This window comes from Eumetopias jubatus, unplaced genomic scaffold (genome assembly GCF_037043125.1).
Source record: "Eumetopias jubatus isolate StellerSeaLion01/CBP00866 unplaced genomic scaffold, mEumJub1_p1.0 scaffold_17, whole genome shotgun sequence".
Classification (NCBI taxonomy): domain Eukaryota; kingdom Metazoa; phylum Chordata; class Mammalia; order Carnivora; family Otariidae; genus Eumetopias; species Eumetopias jubatus.
The window spans coordinates 40,861,837-40,881,060 of record NW_028274823.1 but is presented as its reverse complement, the minus strand read 5'-3'; the positions used below and the strand labels follow the sequence as shown (position 1 = coordinate 40,881,060).

At 40.7% G+C, this 19,224-nt stretch overlaps 2 protein-coding genes across 5 annotated transcripts in view; one reads left to right on the top strand and one right to left on the bottom strand.

The window, feature by feature from the left end:
• PARG (poly(ADP-ribose) glycohydrolase) overlaps nucleotides 1-17,328 on the bottom strand; it is a 124,758-nt gene extending 107,430 nt beyond the window's left edge. For 2 of the 4 annotated variants that reach the window (XM_028098894.2, XM_088019850.1), the window contains exons 1-4: nucleotides 16,814-17,297; nucleotides 10,213-10,279; nucleotides 8,610-9,596; nucleotides 7,344-7,527 (exon numbers count right to left, since the gene is read on the bottom strand). In XM_028098894.2, the coding sequence (XP_027954695.2) occupies nucleotides 7,344-7,527; nucleotides 8,610-9,596; nucleotides 10,213-10,279; nucleotides 16,814-17,033 (1,458 nt within the window). In that variant the 5' untranslated portion in view covers nucleotides 17,034-17,297. Of the gene's footprint in view, nucleotides 1-7,343; nucleotides 7,528-8,609; nucleotides 9,597-10,212; nucleotides 10,280-16,813 lie in introns of all 4 variants that reach the window. The other 2 variants (XM_028098896.2, XM_028098895.2) reach the window with 2 other exon arrangements.
• A 45-nt stretch (nucleotides 17,329-17,373) lies between these two features.
• Nucleotides 17,374-19,224, top strand: part of LOC114205402 (mitochondrial import inner membrane translocase subunit Tim23) — a 28,785-nt gene continuing 26,934 nt past the window's right edge. The window contains exon 1 of the mRNA XM_028098865.2: nucleotides 17,374-17,616. Within this exon, the coding sequence (XP_027954666.1) occupies nucleotides 17,511-17,616 (106 nt within the window). The 5' untranslated portion in view covers nucleotides 17,374-17,510. The remainder of the gene's footprint in view (nucleotides 17,617-19,224) is intronic.

Genomic DNA, 19,224 nt, shown 5'->3' with positions numbered 1-19,224 from the left:
AGACATTTGGGAACCACGGCAACAGGCCCCTCCCCCAGAAGATCAGCACGAACAGCCAGCAAACCAAGACCAAGTTTACCAATCAAGGAGAACTGGAGAACTCCAGCGCTAGGGGAATACTGCACATAAAATTCATGGCTTTTTTTACAATGATTCATTACTTTTTCAAAGTTAATTTTTTAAACTTTTTTTTTTAATTTTTCTTTTTCCCTTTTTCAACCAACATCTTATCAATCCCTTTTTCAAAAAAAACATTTTTTATTTTTCATTTTTAGAGTCATATTTTATCCCTTCAGAGTAGTTACCCTTATTTTGGGCATATATATATAAGTTGTTCTCTCTTTAAAATTTTAAGATACAGTTTCTTCTAACAGATCAAAATATACCCTAAATCACTAGTATATGGCTTTGTTCTAGTCTCCTGCCTGATCACATTCTCTCCCTTTTTTTAAAAATATTCTTTCTTTTTTCAAACAACTTATCAATTCCTTTTATAAAATGTTTTATAATTTTCATCTTTACAGTCATCTTCCAACTCTTCATTGTATCAACCCTTATTTTGTACATATATAAGTCTTTCTTCCTTTAAAATTTTAGGAGGCACGTTTTTCTAACAGACCAAAATACGTGCAAAATCTAGTGTGTGGCACTGATCTATGCACTAGCCTGATCATATTTGATCATATTCTGGTTTTTTTTGTTTTGTTCTGTTTTTGTTTTTATCTTTTTCTTTTTGTTTTTTCTTTCTTTCCCTTTCTTTTTTCTTTCTTTCCCTTTCTTTCCCCCTGGTTTCAGGTCTTTTCTGATTTGTATACAGTATATTTGCTGGGGACGTTGTTAACCTGTTAGCATTTTGTTCTCTCATTCATCTATTCACCTCTGGACAAAATGACAAGATGAAAAAAATCACCTCAGCAAAAAGAACAAGAGGTAGTACCCTCAGCCAGGGACCTACTCAATATGGACATTAGTACGATGTCAGACCTAGAGTTCAGAATCATGACTTTAAAGATACTAGCTGGGCTTGAAAAAAGCATGGAAGTTATTAGAGAAACGCCTTCTGGAGAAATAAAAGACCTAAAATCTAACCAAGTCGAAATCAAAAAGGCTATTGATGAGGTGCAATCAAAAATGGGGGCACTAACTGCTAAGATAAATGAGGCAGAAGAGAGAATCAGTGATACAGAAGACCAAATGATGGAAAATAAAGAGGCTGAGAAAGAGAGAGAGAAACAACTAGAGGATCATGAGGGCAGAATTCGAGAGATAAGCGATACGATAAGATGAAACAACATTAGAATAATTGGGACCCCAGAAGAAGAAGAAAGAGAGAGAGGGGCAGAAGGTCTTTTGGAGCAAATTATAGGAGAGAACTTCCCTAATGTGAGGAAGGAAACAGGCATCAAAATCCAGGAGGCACAGAGAACCCCTCTCAAAATCAATAAAAATAGGTCAACACCCCGACATCTAATACTAAAACTTACGAGTCTCAGAGACAAAGAGAAAATCCTGAAAGCAGCTTGGGAGAAGAGATATGTAACCTACAATGGTAGAAATATTAGATTGGCAACAGACCTATCCACAGAGACCTGGCAGGCCAGAAAGGACTGGCATGAGATCTTCAGAGCACTAAACAAGAAAAATATGCAGCCAAGAATATTATATCCAGCTAGGCTGTCATTGAAAAAAGAAGGAGAGATAAAAAGCTTCCAGGACAAACGAAAACTAAAGGAATTTGCAAACACGAAACCAGCCCTCCAAGAAATATTGAAAGGGGTCCTCTAAGCAAAGAGAGAGCCTAAAAGCAGCATAGATCAGAAAGGAACACAGACAATATACAGTAACAGTCACCTTACAGGCAATACAATGGCACTAAATTCATACCTTTCAATAGTTACCCTCAATGTAAATGTGCTAAATGCCCCAATCAAAAGACACAGGCTATCAGATTGGATTAAAAAACAAGAACCATCGATATGCTGTCTGCAAGACACTCATTTTAGACCCAAAGACACCCCCAGATTGAAAGTGAGGGGGTGGAAAACCATTTACCATGCTAATGGACACCAAAAGAAAGCTGGGGAGGCAGTCCTTATATCAGACAAATTAGATTTAAAAACAAAGACTGTAATAAGAGATGAAGAAGGACACTATATCCTACTTCAAGGGTCTATTCAACAAGAAGATCTAACAATTGTAAATATCTATGCCCCTAACATGGGAGCAGCCAATTATATAAGGCACTTAATAACAAAAGCGAAGAAACACATTGACAACAATACAATAATAGTGGGGGACTTTAACACCCCCCTCACTGAAATGGACAGATCATCTAAGCAAAAGATCAACAAGGAAATAAAGACTTTAAATCAAACACTGGACCAAAAGGACTTCACAGACATATTCAGAACATTCGGTCCCAAAGCAACGGAATACACATTCTTCTCTAGTGCCCATGCAACATTCTCCAGAATTGATCACATCCTAGGTCACAAATCAGGTCTCAACCAGTACCAAAAGACTGGGATTATTCCCTGCCTATTTTCAGACCACAATGCTTTGAAACTAGAGCTCAATCACAAGAGGAAAATCGGAAAGAACTCAAATACATGGAGGCTAAAGAGCATCCTACTAAAGAATGGGTCAAGCAGGAAATTAAAGAAGAGTTAAAAAAATTCATGGAAACCAATGAAAATGAAAACACAACTGTTCAAAATCTTTGGGATACAGCAAAGGCAGTCCTGAGAGGAAAGTATACAGCAATACAAGCCTTTCTCAAGAAACAAGAAAGGTCTCAAATACACAACCTGACCCTACACCTAAAAGAGCTGGAAAAAGAACGGCAAATACAGCCTAAACCCAGCAGGAGAAGAGAAATAATAAAGATCAGAGTAGATATCAATGAACTAGAAACCAAAAGAACAGTAGAACAGATCAATGAAACTAGGAGCTGGTTCTTTGAAAGAATTAACAAGATTGATAAACCCCTGGCCAGACTTATCAAAAAGAAAAGAGAAATGACCCAAATCAACAAAATCATGAATGAAAGAGGAGAGATCACCACCAACACCAAAGAAATACAAACAATTATAAGAACATATTATGAGCAACTCTATGCCAGCAAATTAGATAACCTGGAAGAAATGGGTGCATTCCTAGAGATGTATCAACTACAAAATTGAACCAGGAAGAAATAGAAAACCTGAACAGACCTATAACCACTAAGGAAATTGAAGCAGTCATCAAAAATCTCCCAACAAACAAAAGCCCAGGGCCAGATGGCTTCCCAGGGGAATTCTATCAGACATTTCAAGAAGAATTAATACCTATTCTCCTGAAACTGTTCCAAAAAATAGAAATGGAAGGAAAACTTCCAAACTCATTTTATGAGGCCACCATTACCTTGATCCCAAAACCAGACAAAGACCCCATCAAAAAGGAGAATTACAGACCAATATCCTTGATGAACATGGATGCAAAAATTCTCACCAAAATACTAGCCAATAGGATCCAACAGTACATTAAAAGGATTATTCACCATGACCAAGTGGGATTTATCCCTGGGCTGCAAGGCTGGTTCAACATCCGCAAATCAATCAACGTGATACAATACATTAACAAAAGAAAGAACAAGAATCATATGATCCTCTCAATAGATGCAGAAAAAGCATTTGACAAAGTACAGCACCCTTTCTTGATCAAAACTCTTCAGAGTATAGGGATAGAGTGTACCCACCTCAATATCATAAAATCCACCTATGAAAAACCGACAGCCAATATCATTCTCAATGGGGAAAAGCTGAGAGCTTTTCCCCTAAGGTCAGGAACGCGGCAGGGATGTCCACTATCACCACTGCCATTCAACATAGTATTAGAAGTCCTAGCCACCGCAATCAGACAACAAAAAGAAATCAAAGGCATCTTAATCGGCAACGAGGAAGTCAAACTCTCACTCTTTGCAGATGATATGATACTGTATGTGGAAAACCCAGAAGACTCCACCCCAAAACTGCCAGAACTCATACAGGAATTCAGTAAAGTAGCAGGATATAAAATCAATGCACAGAAATCAGTGGCATTCCTATACACCAACAACAAGACAGAAGAGAGACAAATCAAGGAGTCGATCCCATTTACAATTGCACCCAAAATCATAAGATACCTAGGAATAAATTTAACCAAAGAGGCAAAGGATCTGTACTCAGGAAACTATAAACTACTCATGAAAGAAATTGAAGAAGACACAAAGAAATGGAAAAACGTTCCATGCTCATGGATTGGAAGAACAAACATTGTGAAGATGTCAGTGCTACCTAGAGCAATCTACACATTCAATGCAATCCCCATCAAAATACCATCCACTTTTTTCAAAGAAATGGAACAAATAATCCTAAAATTTGTATGGAACCAGAAGAGACCCCAAATAGACAGAGGAATGTTGAAAAAGAAAAGCAAAGCTGGTGGCATCATAATTCCAGACTTCCAGCTCTATTACAAAGCTGTCATCATCAAGACAGTATGGTACTGGCACAAAAACAGACACATCGATCAATGGAACAGAATAGAGAGCCCAGAAATGGACCCTCAACTCTATGGTCAACTAATCTTTGACAAAGCAGAAAAGAATGTCCAATGGAAAAAAGACAGCCTCTTCAACAAATGGTGTTGGGAAAATTGGACAGCCACATGCAGAAGAATGAAACTGCACCATTTCCTTACACCAGACACAAAAACAGACTCCAAATGGTTGAAAGACCTAAATGTGAGACAGGAGTCCATCCAAATCCTAAAGGAGAACACAGGCAGCAACCTCTTCGACCTCAGCCGCAGCAACTTGTTCCTAGAAACATCGCCAAAGGCAAGGGAAGCAAGGGCCAAAATGAACTATTGGGATTTCATCAAGATAAAAAGCTTTTGCACAGCAAAAGAAACAGTCCACAAAACCAAAAGACAACCAACAGAATGGGAGAAGATATTTGCAAATGACATATCAGATAAAGGGCTAGTATCCAAAATCTATAAAGAAGTTATCAAACTCAACACCCAAAGAACAAATGATCCAATCAAGAAATGGGCAGAGGACATGAACAGACATTTTTTCCAAAGAAGACATCCAAATGGCCAACAGACACATGAAAAAGTGCTCAACATCGCTCGGCTCAGGGAAATCCAAATCAAAACCTCAATGAGATACCACCTCACACCCGTCAGAATGGCTAAAATTAACAAGTCAGGAAACGACAGATGTTGGTGGGGATGCGGAGAAAGGGGAACCCTCCTACACTGTTGGTGGGAATGCAAGTTGGTGCAACCCCTCTGGAAAACAGTATGGAGGTTCCTCAAACAGTTGAAAATAGAGCTACCCTACGACCCAGCAATTGCACTACTGGGTATTTACCCCAAAGATACAAATGTAGGGATCCGAAGGGGTACATGCACCCCGATGTTTATAGCAGCAATGTCCACAATAGCCAAACTGTGGAAAGAGCCAAGATGTCCATCGACAGATGAATGGATAAAGAAGATGTGGTATATATACACAATGGAATATTATGCAGCCATCAAAGGGAATGAGATCTTGCCATTTGCAACGACATGGATGGAACTGGAGGGTGTTATGCTGAGTGAAATAAGTCAATCAGAGAAAGACATGTATCAGACGACCTCACTGATATGAGGAATTCTTAATCTCAGGAAACAAACTGAGGGTTGCTGGAGTGGTGGGGGGGTTGGAGGGATGGAATGGCTGGGTGATAGACATTGGGGAGGGTATGTGCTATGGTGAGCGCTGTGAATTGTGCAAGACTGTTGAATCACAGATCTGTACTTCTGAAACAAATAATGCAACATATGTTAAGAAAAAAGAAAAAGAAAAAGATAGCAGGAGGGGAAGAATGAAGGGGAGTAAGTCAGAGGGGGAGACGAACCACGAGAGACAATGGACTCTGAAAAACAAACTGAGGGTTCTAGAGGGGAGGAGGGTGGGGGGATGGGTTAGCCTGGTGATGGGTATTAAAGAGGGCACATTCTGCGTGGAGCACTGGGTGTTATGCACAAACAATGAGTCATGGAACACTACATCAAAAACTAATGATGTAATGTATGGTGATTAACATAACAATAAAAAATTTTAAAAAAAGAAATCTTGCGATGTGCAATGACATGGATATAACTAGAGGGTATTATGCCAAGCAAAATAAGTCAATCAGAGAAAGACAATTATTGTATGATCTCACTGATATGCGGAATTTGAGAAACAAGACAGAGGACCATAGGGAAGGGAGGGAAAAATGAAACAAGACGAATCCAGAGAGGGAGACAAACCAGAAGAGACTCTTAATCTCAGGAAACAAACTGAGGGTTGCTGGAATGGTGGGGGGTGGGAGGGATGCGGTGGCTGGGTGATGGACACTGGGGAGGGTATGTGCTATGGTGAGGGTTTTGAACTGTGTAAGACTGATGAATCACAGACCTGTATCCCTGAAACAAAGAATACATGATATGTCAATTAAAAAAATTAAAATAAATAAAAATAAAAATTGGATTATGGTGATAGTTGTCTAACTCAGCAAATTAAATATCACTGAACCGAGTGAGCACTTAAGATGGGTAAACTATATACCTCAATAAAATTGCTTCTTCAAAAAAGAAGCTACAGGAAGTATAAAAGAGGTTACCAGGGGCTAGTGAGAAATGGAGAGTTATTATTTAGCAGATAGTTTCTGCATGACATGATAAAAATTTTCCAGAAATGAATAGTGGTAATAATTGTACAACATGTACTTAATGCTACTGAAATGTACACTGAAAAACGGTTAAAATAGTAAACTTTATATTATGTACATTTAACCACAATTCTTAGAAATAAGGTTTTAGACATGTTGAGTTTGAGACAACTGTGGGACAGTAACAGTGATGTCTAAAAGAATCTGAAGCTCAGAAAAGAGGGTAAAACTGGAGAATGATTTGAGGATACTGAACCATACACAACTTTGAACTTTAGGGATTAACCCACTACCTAATATATAGAGGATGCTCAACAAATAATGTCAATTGAATTTAAAACAAAAAGAAAGAAAAGAATCCACTGAGTTTAAAAAAAAAAAGGTACTGAACAAGTCAATTTCCTTATCAGCCGACAATGATTCATCTTATGGATGTAATAAGTGCTATATTAAGTAAGCTATCATTATATTTCTGCAATCTATAGACTTCTTAGTACTTTATATATGCAGAAAAGAGAAGCAGTTTCTATGCCTTGGTCTGTTTTTCACATTAGTAAGTATCATAATAAATCAAGACTTAAGAGTCTTCTCTCTTTATAGGTAAGAAGTAATACCTACCCGAATAGTTACTGTGTGATTGGCAGATGGTCTCAAGAGAGGCAGCCGGATCCCACACCTAGGCATTCTTCTCATCTCCTCAATAGGAGTTCCAAGCCATTTCTTATCTGGAGAAAGGTGAGGTGGAATGTATTTAGGTATCTTCTTTTCTGTTCTTTGATGCTTGATTTCACATTGTTCTTTTCTAAGGTCAAAACAAATGTATTCAGTCACAAACCACTTACTATTTAAGTTTTATTAGATACACAAGGAGAAAACTTACCCAGAATGTTATTGTTTAAAACGTGCCAAGGGGCACCTGGGTGGGTGGCTCAGTCAGTTAAGTGTCTGCCTTCCGCTCAGGTCATGATCCCAGGATCCTCAGGACTGAGCCTTGCCTTGGGCTCCCTGCTCAGCAGGGAGTATGCTTTTCCCTCTCCCCCTCCCCCATTCTAGCACAAGTTCATACACTCACTCTCTCTCTTACACATAAATAAAATCTTAAAAAAATTGTGCCAGGCTTGCTCTCTCTCCTTGGTATTTGCAATCAAAAGAAAAATTTATAAAACTTAGAGCAAAACTGAAGAACGTATTTTCAAGTCTGTGGAAGGAATTTCTCAACACAGAAATTACCTTCCAAAAAAACAGACCGCATAAGAATATGTACACTGCCAAATGAGTCATGGTTCATAGTATCAGCTACTTCTCAGGTTTCTAGACAACAGTTTTCAATAAAGTGAACTTACTGTGGCACATGTGATAGAAAATATCACAGAAATTATGGAGAGTAAGCTTTAAGATTCCATATGGGATAACTGTAAAAATGTAAGCTTTGTAATCAGACAGACTGGGATTTAAATCCCAGCATTACCAGCCAGAAGTTACAATATCAGTGAATTCTCTAACTCAAATTTCAGTTTTCTCATTTGCGAAGTGAGTACAATGTCACTTGCCTACCCATCAGAGCATTAGAGAAAATGCAGTATACAAAGACCTAGAAAAATGGATAAACAGGGACTACTATCAACCTAGTATTTTTATATTCTGATAATCCACACAAATTTCAGAAGGAAAATTATGAAACTAAAAAAATCCAATTAACAATATTTATTTACTTCTCGTTTTCTGTTTCTGGTCTTTTTGAATCTGGGTTTAAATTTACCATAAACAAATAACAGAAACACAACTATTTCTTTGCTTCAGTGTAAACCATAATTTGGTTAAACCCCCTTACAAAGTTATAAAAGGTATTACACTATTGGAGATACTCTTTTTGAAAAAAATTACCTTTTGTCCTCTGCTTTGGGCATTCTCATGAAATGATCTGTGATTTTAGAGTCCTTTTTCCCATGTTGCTTGGAATTCCTACATTCTACATTCAAGCTAGAAGTACTTCCAGGTGGTCTGGGATTTAAATCATTCATTCCACTCCGAGTCTCTCCTCCTTCAAATTGAAAATGTAAACGAATTTCACCTCCTTTAGAAGAGGACCGCTTCCTCAATTCAGTGTCGGCTTCTCTTGCTTGGAACCTTGAAGGTTTACTTGCTGTTTGGGAGGAATTGCTATCTTCTTGCTCATCAAAACCTGGACTTGTCTCTTCATCTGCTTCTGAGTCCTGACAACTATTTTTGGAATTATCTACATCCATTGGTGACTCAGGTTCACTTTCTTTTTCAAAAGGAGGAGAATTTCCTAAACTACTCTCTTGTCTACTCAATTTGTTGGCATTTTTCAGTTCAGTACCAACATCCTCAGAGCCGATGTCTGACAAGGGACTCTCTGGCACCACATCTATCTCTTCCTGCTGACAACCTGCACAGTCTTCTACAGGATGGCAAGACTTGCTACACTTCTGGTGGCTTCTGGCTTCTCTGGCCTGCTCACCTTCTGTGGTCTGCTTTGTATTTGTAAACTTTACAGGTGTCAAAAATTGTTGGTTATCTCTACTTCCCTCACTATCTGTGTCACTGTGCTCATCATTTCCAGGCGACTGATCAACGTTAGCATTACTGAACCGCTCTGGCACCAGAGTTACTGTCGGAGGCTCACTTTCTAAAAGCAGCTCTGTATGTTTCCCTTCATTTTGCCACTTACACATAGCTGCAGTCTGATGCTGGTTCAAATACTGTGTACTTTTTTCAACAGGTGATTTATCAAGACTTAGCTGAGAAACATTTTCTAATTTTTCCATATTATGTTGATAAAAGTTATCTTTTTGTACAGAACTCATCATGGATTCTACTCTTGTATTGTTGTTTTCTTTACTATGCAAACTACAACAGAATAGAAAGAACTAATGAGACAACAGAACTTATGATACAATAAAAAGAATCTATGGTATAAAAAAATCACTTATCCAATCACATTCCCAATATCACAGCAATAATTAAACACTGGTGATTTCCTAAATACAGAGCATGCTCTTTCATGACTCCATGACTTTGCACATATGCCTATAATGTCCTTTCCCCAACTCTATGCCTGGGAAACACCTGCCCTTCCTTTAAATGTTAAACTTCACTCACCTCCTGGCAGGCCTTCCTGCAAAGGTAAAGCTAATTCTTTGTTCTATATGTTAACCACCACTGTTCTCTGTTTATACCTTTACTGTCCTATTTATCACACTATGTAATAATCATGTGTTGTTGCATCTGCCACCGGTATACTATAAGTATCTTAAAAACAGAGACTATATTCCTCTTTCATCTCTGTATGTCAAGTATATAGGACAGACCCTAGCACATGAAAGACTCTAAAAAATTATCATTTATAAACTGAAAGAATGAATATAAAGAAAAATGGGAAAGCAAGGAGAAAGAGTAGCATGAAACAAGATAAAACATTCATATATCATGTTATTCATTTTTCTATATAGGCATGTTTCTATACCTTTCTGATTCAGTTGTCTTGATTCCTTTAGTGTCCATCCAACTGGTAATAGTCTTTTGTTTGAAAACTGTAAAAAAAAAAAAAAAGACACACACCAAAACAATTATGTATACGCATACCTGCCTTCAAGTATAAAATACCTATAGCAGCATTTATATATGTAAGGCATTGTGCTAGGTTCTGTGAATTAAACAGATATTAAGCACTCCTTCCACACTCAAGCAATGGGAGATAAGGCAGAAATATAAATATAAATGCATTTGGCATAGAGTAGAAAGTGACAGGCCCCTGAGAGAGCTGGTATGGCCTAAGGGATGAGAGTACAGGCTCTGAAATCAAATCACCTGGATTCAAATCCTAGTTGTCCCATTGGATTCCTATGTGTCCTTGTGAGGGATCATTTTTCTGTCTCTCAAATTACTTATTTGTAAACTTGCAAATTAACAGTACCTCTCCTGGGTTTATTATGTGGTTTAAATTAAACAACACATGCAAGGTGTTTAAGGCACAATCTGGTGCATGCTCAGTAAATGTCGATTCTTAACTACCTTTAGTATTAAAAGAGATCCTGATAAGGAATTAAGGTATTTCCTAGAAAAGACTATTTTAGGGAACTGGAGTAAGTGGGACAATCTGATAAGCAGGGCTTGAATTGTTCCTTGAAGAATAAACAGGTAGTCACATAAAAGGAAAATCATAAGCAAAGGCACCAATGCCAGGGAAATATAAAGAACTTAAAAAGAAAGCAACAGAAAATATGATTGAAAAGTCAGCTAGGACCATATCATAGAGGTTCTTGAATGACCCACAAAAAGAGGTACAAACGGGGCACCTGGGTGGCTCAGAAGGTTAAGCGTCTGCCTTTGGCTCAGGTCGTGACTCCAGGGTCCTGGGATGGAGCCCCAAGTCAGCCTCCCTGCTCAGCAGGGAGCCTGCTTCTCTCTCTCCCTCTACTGTTCTCCCTGCTCCCTGCTTGTGCTCTCTCACCCTCTCTGTCAATAAATAAATAAAATCTTTAAAAAGGGGGGGGGGCGCCTGAGTGGCTCAGTCGTTAAGCATCTGCCTTTGGCTCATGATCCCAGGGTCCCGGGATCGAGCCCCACTTCAGGCTCCCTGCTCCGCAGGAAGCCTGCTTCTCCCTCTCCCACTCCCCCTGCTGTGTTCCCTCTCTCGCTGTGTCTCTCTCTGTCAAATAAATAAATAAAACCTTTTAACAAAACAACAACAAAAAAAAAAGAGGTACAAAAAAGTCTCAGGTCACACTCAGAGCTATAATTCCAGAAGTCAAATCTAGGAGGTGCCCAGTCATGCACGATACATACCTTGGAGGGCAAAACTGAAGGGGCAAGAAGCAAGAGTCTATTGGTAGAAACTAGCAAGGAAGCTATTGGTCTAGGTCAGTGGTTCCCAAACCATCTGAATCATCAGGGGGCTGGTAATTAATGGATCCTAGGGCCAGGCCCCAGACCTACTGAATCAATCTATGTGTGATGATGGGAGTCATGAGGGAAGCTGGTATCTGCATTTTTTTCAAAAAGTGATTTTGACAATCATCAACTAGGTTGGAGAACTAATGGCCAAGGACCAAAACTAGTCATTGTGAGAACAGAGAATAAAAGTTGAGAAAGGAGTCATCACAGACTTCACAATGATAGACATTAAAGGTGACACTAAGCTTTAAGTCTGATAGACTTGAAAGATGGTTACAGCATTAAGTAAAAATGTAGACTATAAGACAACTGGAGGGGCGCCTGGGTGGCTCAGTCAGTTAGGCATCTGCCTTTGGCTCAGGTCATGATCCCAGGGTTCTGGGATCAAGCCTCACGTGGGGCTCCCTGCTCAGCGGAGAGTCTGCTTCTCCAGGACTCCTGGGTGGCTCAGTCAGTTAAGTGTCTGCCTTTGGCTCGGGTCATGATCCCAGGGTCCTGTGAGGGAGTCCTGCATTGGCTCCTTGCTCAGCAGGGAGCCTACTTCTCCCTCTGCCTGCCGCCTACCCGCCCCCACCCCGCTGCTTGTGCTCTCTCTGACAAATGAATAAAATCTAAAAAAAAAAAAAAGAGGGCTTTGCCGCTCTTCCCTGTAAGGGGTGGAGTCTATATCCCTGACCCTTTAATTAAAAAAAAAAAAAGACGACTGGATTTAGGGGAAAATATGATTAGATTAATCGTGAACATACTAAATTTGAGATGCCAAAGAGATAACTAGATAGAAATGACCAGCAGACAATAGCAAAAGTGAATTTGTGGCTCAGCAAAGGAAGAAGCAACATAAATAAATGCAAACTACAATTTACATAATCATTAATAAGCATGTTTTCAAAATTAACTGCACTGCCTATGGATTAAATGTATATAATATCTCAGTATAAGAAAATATAAAATCTTAAACATTCTCAGCTATTCCCCAAACTGCAATGTAAGAATCTAGGCACCTAAGTCACAGACTCATTCTTATTTGTTTATGTCACCTCAAACACCTTAACATGAGCAAAACAGATGCTGTCCCAAACATATGAAAACCAACAGCTTTATCACTGTATTTTAGTGCCCTATAATTCATTCCCTACATTCCTTACATAAAATACTAACATTCCAACTAGTAAAAAATCTTGGATCAGCATTTTAAAAATAGTTTCTATCACAAAAAGGTTATTATATTTGATTTTCTTGTTAAACACCACTATTTCAGTGATTTTATTGTTAGTACTTCTACAGAAAATCAGGCTTCAGAGAAAAAAATTAGCTTGAATCAGAAAAGGATGAACCACTTGATTCCAAGACTTTTTCTGTAGTTCCTTCTTTCTCTATTTAATTTCATTACATCAAACACAAGTGTAGAAAATCCTCAAATTACAAACCAGCAAGGAGCCAAAAATTCACTTTTTGAGTCAGTGAGGAGTTTAAAACACATTTCTCCATAAATATAGGGATAAAATGGTATGCACAGCTCTATGAGGGCAAGTCTACGAATCAAAAGACTGCCTGCAACATTATTTCCTAAGAAAGTATGAAGTGTTCTCCTGCAGCTCTGACACTGAGAATGTGTCATTTCTCCAGCTTCAAGTTTCCTACTATAATTCCTGAAGCCTGTGAACAGGATAAAGGAGGAGGAGCAAGAGCTGAGGAACCAGTATTTCCTGATAATAAAACATTCCTCAGTCCTTCTGAGAGCCCTACTTCTCTTTCCAATACCACTACTTCTGGCTTTCAAAGGTTTCTTTTGCAACATGCCACAGGACTGCTTCAGAATTTTACCCCCTTATTCCTGAAATAAGCATAAAATTATGCTTCCCACATTATATGGTAATTTCTTTCTTTTTACTAGAAATAATTCCAGGAAACAAAACGGAGGGCAGTGGGAGGTGATGAAAACGATACAAGATCTGGAGTCAAACAAGATCTTGGACTGAGATCTTTGCTCAGTCGCTTACTAGTACTTCACTTCGTTGAGCTCCTATTTCCTCACCTATAAAATAGGGTTAGCAGTAAATATCTACTTCAAGGCTTATGTAGATCAATGAGAGAAAATACTAAGTGTCCAGTCTTCACAAAGCAGAAATTCAACAAACGTCTTCTCTCCCAACACTTCCACCCAATCTCTTTTTCACTGAGATCAGTAGTTCTCCAACTTTATTCTGATTTCACACCATTCACACTTAATCTCATTAGTTAACATCACTCAGTAACCAGTGTATTTCAATGTTCAATGAGCAAATCAATTAGATGCTGCTGACACAAGCAAAAGACACAAAATGCTTTGAAATTCACCTGCATTTCAAAGGAACACCCCACCTCCACACAAAGTCCCCTTCCTCCAGCACCAGCAAGATAAGGTATGAGAAGGAAGGATACGGTGAGACAAAAGAGTGATGGACAGTGGGAGTTTTGAGAGGAAAGAGGTCTGAAGTTGATTCTGACAGCACTGAGGCTGAAGGAATGACATGGAGGAAGGGGGATAAAACGGCTCCAACCTCCCCCCACCCCACCCCCGACCCCAACCACCACCACCCACCACTGACCTACACTTAGACCATGCCTGGAGCAGGAAGAGAAACTCTAGGTAGTTATAAAAGGCAGAAAAGAGGAGCTCCCAACAGAAGGTGAATAGCACCCTGAGTTCTGCCTACATGCAGATTTCAACCAATATAAGAAATATGCCCAGGTAAGTAAATAACACAAAATTTAAAGATGTTGAATGAATATCCATTTCCTTCTCACCTACTTTCCTAAAATAACTATATACTAAAATTTTAAATACCAAGTTCCTAAAAGACTTACAAATTTGAAACAATAGTTTTTGTTTAGACTTTGCACATTTTGTTTATTGGTGTCCTGTGCCCGGTATACAAAAACATTTATACACATAAAGTACAGCCCAAGTATTAATTTGGTTCCTCTCCTGCAGAAATCTGCAGAAAATAAGAAGATCCAACCATGAGGACTGCCCCCCTCCACTTGCAACTAACTCTTCCACCTTTATATGCAAATAAAGTTAATGGGCCCACAAATTAGGTTCTCGCAGAAGTCTGACACAGTACTTGGAGGTCACCTCAGTTGTCCCTCTCTTCCACTCTCCTTCACCAAGTTCTCTGTAATCTATGGCCTAAACCTGAAATCCATTACTTCCTCTTCATCTTCAAAACAGCACCAATATCAAAGAACAGATACACCACTTTTTGGACAACTGCATTTGTTTCTGGCAACTGGTCTCCTTGTCTAGTCTTGACTTTCTCTAACCCAGTGTTATATAAAGGACTAACTTTTTTTAGTGAAATACAGACAATGTAAAAATGTGTCATACATAATAGGTATTATTTCATGAAACATGTTTGTAATAAATATGGCATATTTACCGAGGTCATAGATTTCTTACTCCATGTACCAGCCAAAATTTATACAGTGGACTGCAATCAGAGAAGTCCAAAGGCCACAAGCCATCTTTTCTAAAATATTAACCAAATGTTATCTCCCTTTTTAAAAGCTTTCAGTGGCTCCCCATTAACCACAGAATAAAGTCCAAACTCCTTGAAATGGCACTAGAATTTGTCCATAAGTTCTGCCCTTCTTCCTGGCCTCAAGTCCTGTCACTCCTGTCATTTTATGCTCCAGTCCTACCACCTTTGCACATGCCATTCCCTCTGCATATTTAATTCTTTCTCTCCTTTATCTATACAGCAAATCCTGCTCATCCTTCAATATTTAGTTGAGGTCTACTCCCCACTGCCTCTAAGTCCTGAGAGAACTAAGTTTACACCATTAACCCAAAGACTGTCTGACCTCTGGCCAGCCTCTTACACTGTTGACAAATGCATCCTCTTTGAAATGTTCTCTTTCTTGCATGACACAACAAAAGCCAGGCTTTCATTCTACTCTTCTGGCTGCTTCTCTTCAGTCTACTCTTAGATGATGGTGTTCCTAAAGTTTCTGTCCTAGGTCACCTTTCTCTACATGCTTTATGTGATCTAATCTACTTCCATAACATCGATTATCATGTTTATGCCAAAAGTCCCCAAATCTGTATTTCCAGCACAAATTTATTTCTTATGAGGTACAAACCCACAGATCTCATTCTCTCTGAATCCATCCACTTCTCTCCTTCCCTGCTGTCCACAACCAAGTATAAACCATTATTATCGCCCACCTAGACTAACTCCTCTAGTCTTGGGCATGCACTTCCCCTCCCTTTCAATCCATTCTTCATTTTCTACACACCAGCCAGAGACCTTAAAAAAAAAAAAGATGTGTGTCCATGCACATATATATAAAGTCACTTCCCTACTGAAAATGCATTAAAAGATTCTCATTGCCCTTAGAGGTAAAGTTCAAAACCCTCAGCACTGCCCATATTTCCAGTATGATCTGATCTTTGCCTATCTCCCTGCAGCCCCATCTCTCATTACTGTCTCCTGTTGACAGTATGCACCAGCTGCACTTCAGGAACACTTCCTTACTCTTTTCTATCTAACTCTTCATCCTTTTTCAGTCCTTAAAATAAGCACCTCATCTTCTGGGAGATTATCTTTGATCCCACAGACTGGATTCAGACTCCTGACTCCTACCATAATGATGTACGTCCTTCACCTGTAAGCATGTGGACTTTCGTAATTATCTCTCCTGATAGATTTTGGGATCTGAAGACAGAGCCCAAGTTACTCTTGTTCAACACTGTATGCCAGAAACAAGCACAATGCCAGCTAATACTAACAGCTCTGCACCCCCAGGATGCAGAATCCGAACCAAGAGAAGTTGTGAACTTCTTTGTACCTTTCTTTTTCACCTAAAGGCTGAAGCTTCATATACACAATTAGACTTCCTTAACAACTAATGCAACTTCTCAAACCCGAGGAAAGCAAACAGGTGGAGTCTACTGCCATTTTCCACCTTGTGAGTGACTGCTCATCAGGGTTTCTCACACCACCAATCCCAACGGGGAAAATGAGGCCGCATTCCCCTACCAGTGGCCTTACTGGCTCAGCAAGAGGGCCCGAGAGTGGTGCACACAAGACCAGAAAGGGGTGGCTGGAGTCCCTGGGTCCCCAGGCAGAGACCAAGAAGAGGTCTGGGCCAAAGCGAAGGACAAAGATCTTTATTTCCCCACGTACCAAGCGAGGTGGAGCTGCCTCTGTGCGGTCCCGCCCGCCCCGGGACGCAGCCTGACGAGGACGGTGGGACCCTGAACTGCACGGGAGCGTCCTTGGACTCGAGGACGCGCCTCTGCCTGCCGGGGAAGCTCCGGGCGTCCGAGGCGGCCAGCGGAGAAGTTGCAGCGGCGCCCCAGCGGGGTCGCTTGGTGCAGGGCTCACAGCCGGGGCCCGCACTCATGCTTGGGACCCGCAGCGCAGAGTCCCCGGGCCGGCCCGGGCGGAGAGCCTCATTCACTAACCCTGAGAGGGACGGACTGCGCCTCCTCCTCGGCGCCTCCAGGCACCATTCCCTCTCTGCCACTGCCTGTTTCTGCAGTTGCTGCTCCGCCGGCCTCCCGAGCCAAGCCCTAACCAGTCGCCTGCCTTCCCTCTTCCACAGGCACCCCCACCTGCCTCAGGATGCGCCGCTTTGATTCTGGCTTGGTTCACTTTCCCACCACCGGAAGGCTGCCGTCAGCCGCTTCCGGTTTCCGAGACGTATAATGTCGTAAAGCGGAAGTGCAAGGATTAGCGGGTACCGGCTCCCGGAAGGTCACCGTGAGAAGGAGGCCTTGGTTACGCGGGTCTCCCCGCGTTTTCTGGGGAGCAACGGCGGAGCCGACGAACCCGGCCTGAGGCGGCGGTGAGAAGCAGACGGGCAGTTTGCTGTGACACCATGGAGAGCGGCGGGGGAAGCGGGAACAAAACCACAGGGGGGTTGGCCGGCTTTTTCGGAGCCGGCGGGGCAGGTTACTCGCACGCGGATTTGGCCGGCGTCCCGCGTAAGTATCGGGCCTACCTTGTGAACATTTCTCAGTGGTTCTTGCGACTCCGCCAGACGTGTAGTATGTACTGTCCTTTTTTTTGGCTGGCGTTCACAATCTTCCGTACCAGTGGTTGGCATAGTGTGTTTGCGCTGCCGCTCTTTCAAGATTGAACGAGTTTTTGGAGTCATGGATCCCCGAGAAGTTCTGTCCGAGTGACCTGGGCTCGGGATGTTGGCATGTTTTCTTCTCTTTATATACGAGCTTAGTGCCTTATATTTTCTCCCACACATTCCTTGTGAGTTGGGCTGTGTGCTTGACTTTAAATTAAGAGGAGAGCCTAGCTCTGCAAGTAAATACATTCCAAATAGCCTGTAAATAACTTTTAAGCACAAAGTCACGTGTTTCGAAACCGCAATGTAGCCGTCAGGGCAAAACATTTAATATTGAAGATAGGCAAGAAAGAAATTTGAGTCGGGCCAGCGGAGGAGCTGAGAAGTGAACTGCACTTTAAAGGCCATTTATGGACTTGAAAAAAGAAGCCGGGTAAGACTTTTTGGAAAGGAAACATACAAGATCAAAAGTGCAGAAGCATGTATACCCTGCCTGTGCCCTCTCAATCCTGTGAATATGTCTTCCAGATGTTTGGGACTTTGTGGGTATTCAACTGGATGAATAGAACTTGGTCTTCTCCAGGTCTTTTGTGCTCAAGAACAAAACTGCCCTAGTGTCACTTCTGTCAAAACTGAATCTGGAACACATCTTACGTATAAGTCTTCTGAGGTCTGAGTTTTGGAGCACAAACGGCACTGCCTTAATGTGACAAAGCATTGTTACATTAATTTGATTAAGATTTTAAGGTAAATTGAGAGGTCTAGGGTGAACACCATTCACTTAGCACCTGGAATGGGCCAACGACTTTTCTGTGGGCAGGACTACCAGTGATTAAAAGAGATGATTGCTGCTTTCATGGAGTTTACATCCTATTGAAGTGAGCCAAGTAACACAAACAAATTTCAGTTAATGATAAGCGTATGTAAAGGCATCAAAACAGGATCGAGAGATGGCGATGGGAGCAGAGCGCCTTTTTAGAATAGGTCAGGGAAAGCAGCTAGAGGGTGTTGACATTTGAGCTGTAACCTGAATACAATACAAATGCGGGGACGGGGACACACGGAGGTATACAAGAAAAAATGGTTAGTCCAAATGCCCTGGTCGGGGAAGGGGGGGACTTGACATGTTTAAAGAAAGGCTGATGGGCCAGTGTGTCTACAAAGTTGCCAGGGAGTTGGAGCGGTAGGAGATAATGAGATCAGGAGAGCAAGTAATGGCCACTAATGCAGTGTTTTATAAGCCATGGTAAGGAGTTTGGATTTGATTACAAGTGTGAATGGAAGCCATTAGGGCTGATTTCCTTTGCCTAAAAAAAATCATTTTAGTTACTATATAGGAAGTGAGTTGAACAGACTAGAGCAAATTAAGGAGTCCATTTAGGTAGGAGATTGTTACTGTAGTCTAGGTGAGATTTAATGGTTGGACTAAGATGGTAGCAATAAGGATGGTGGTAAGTAACAGTTCAAGATGAATATTGAATATAGAATTAATAGGACTTTCAATTGATGAAAG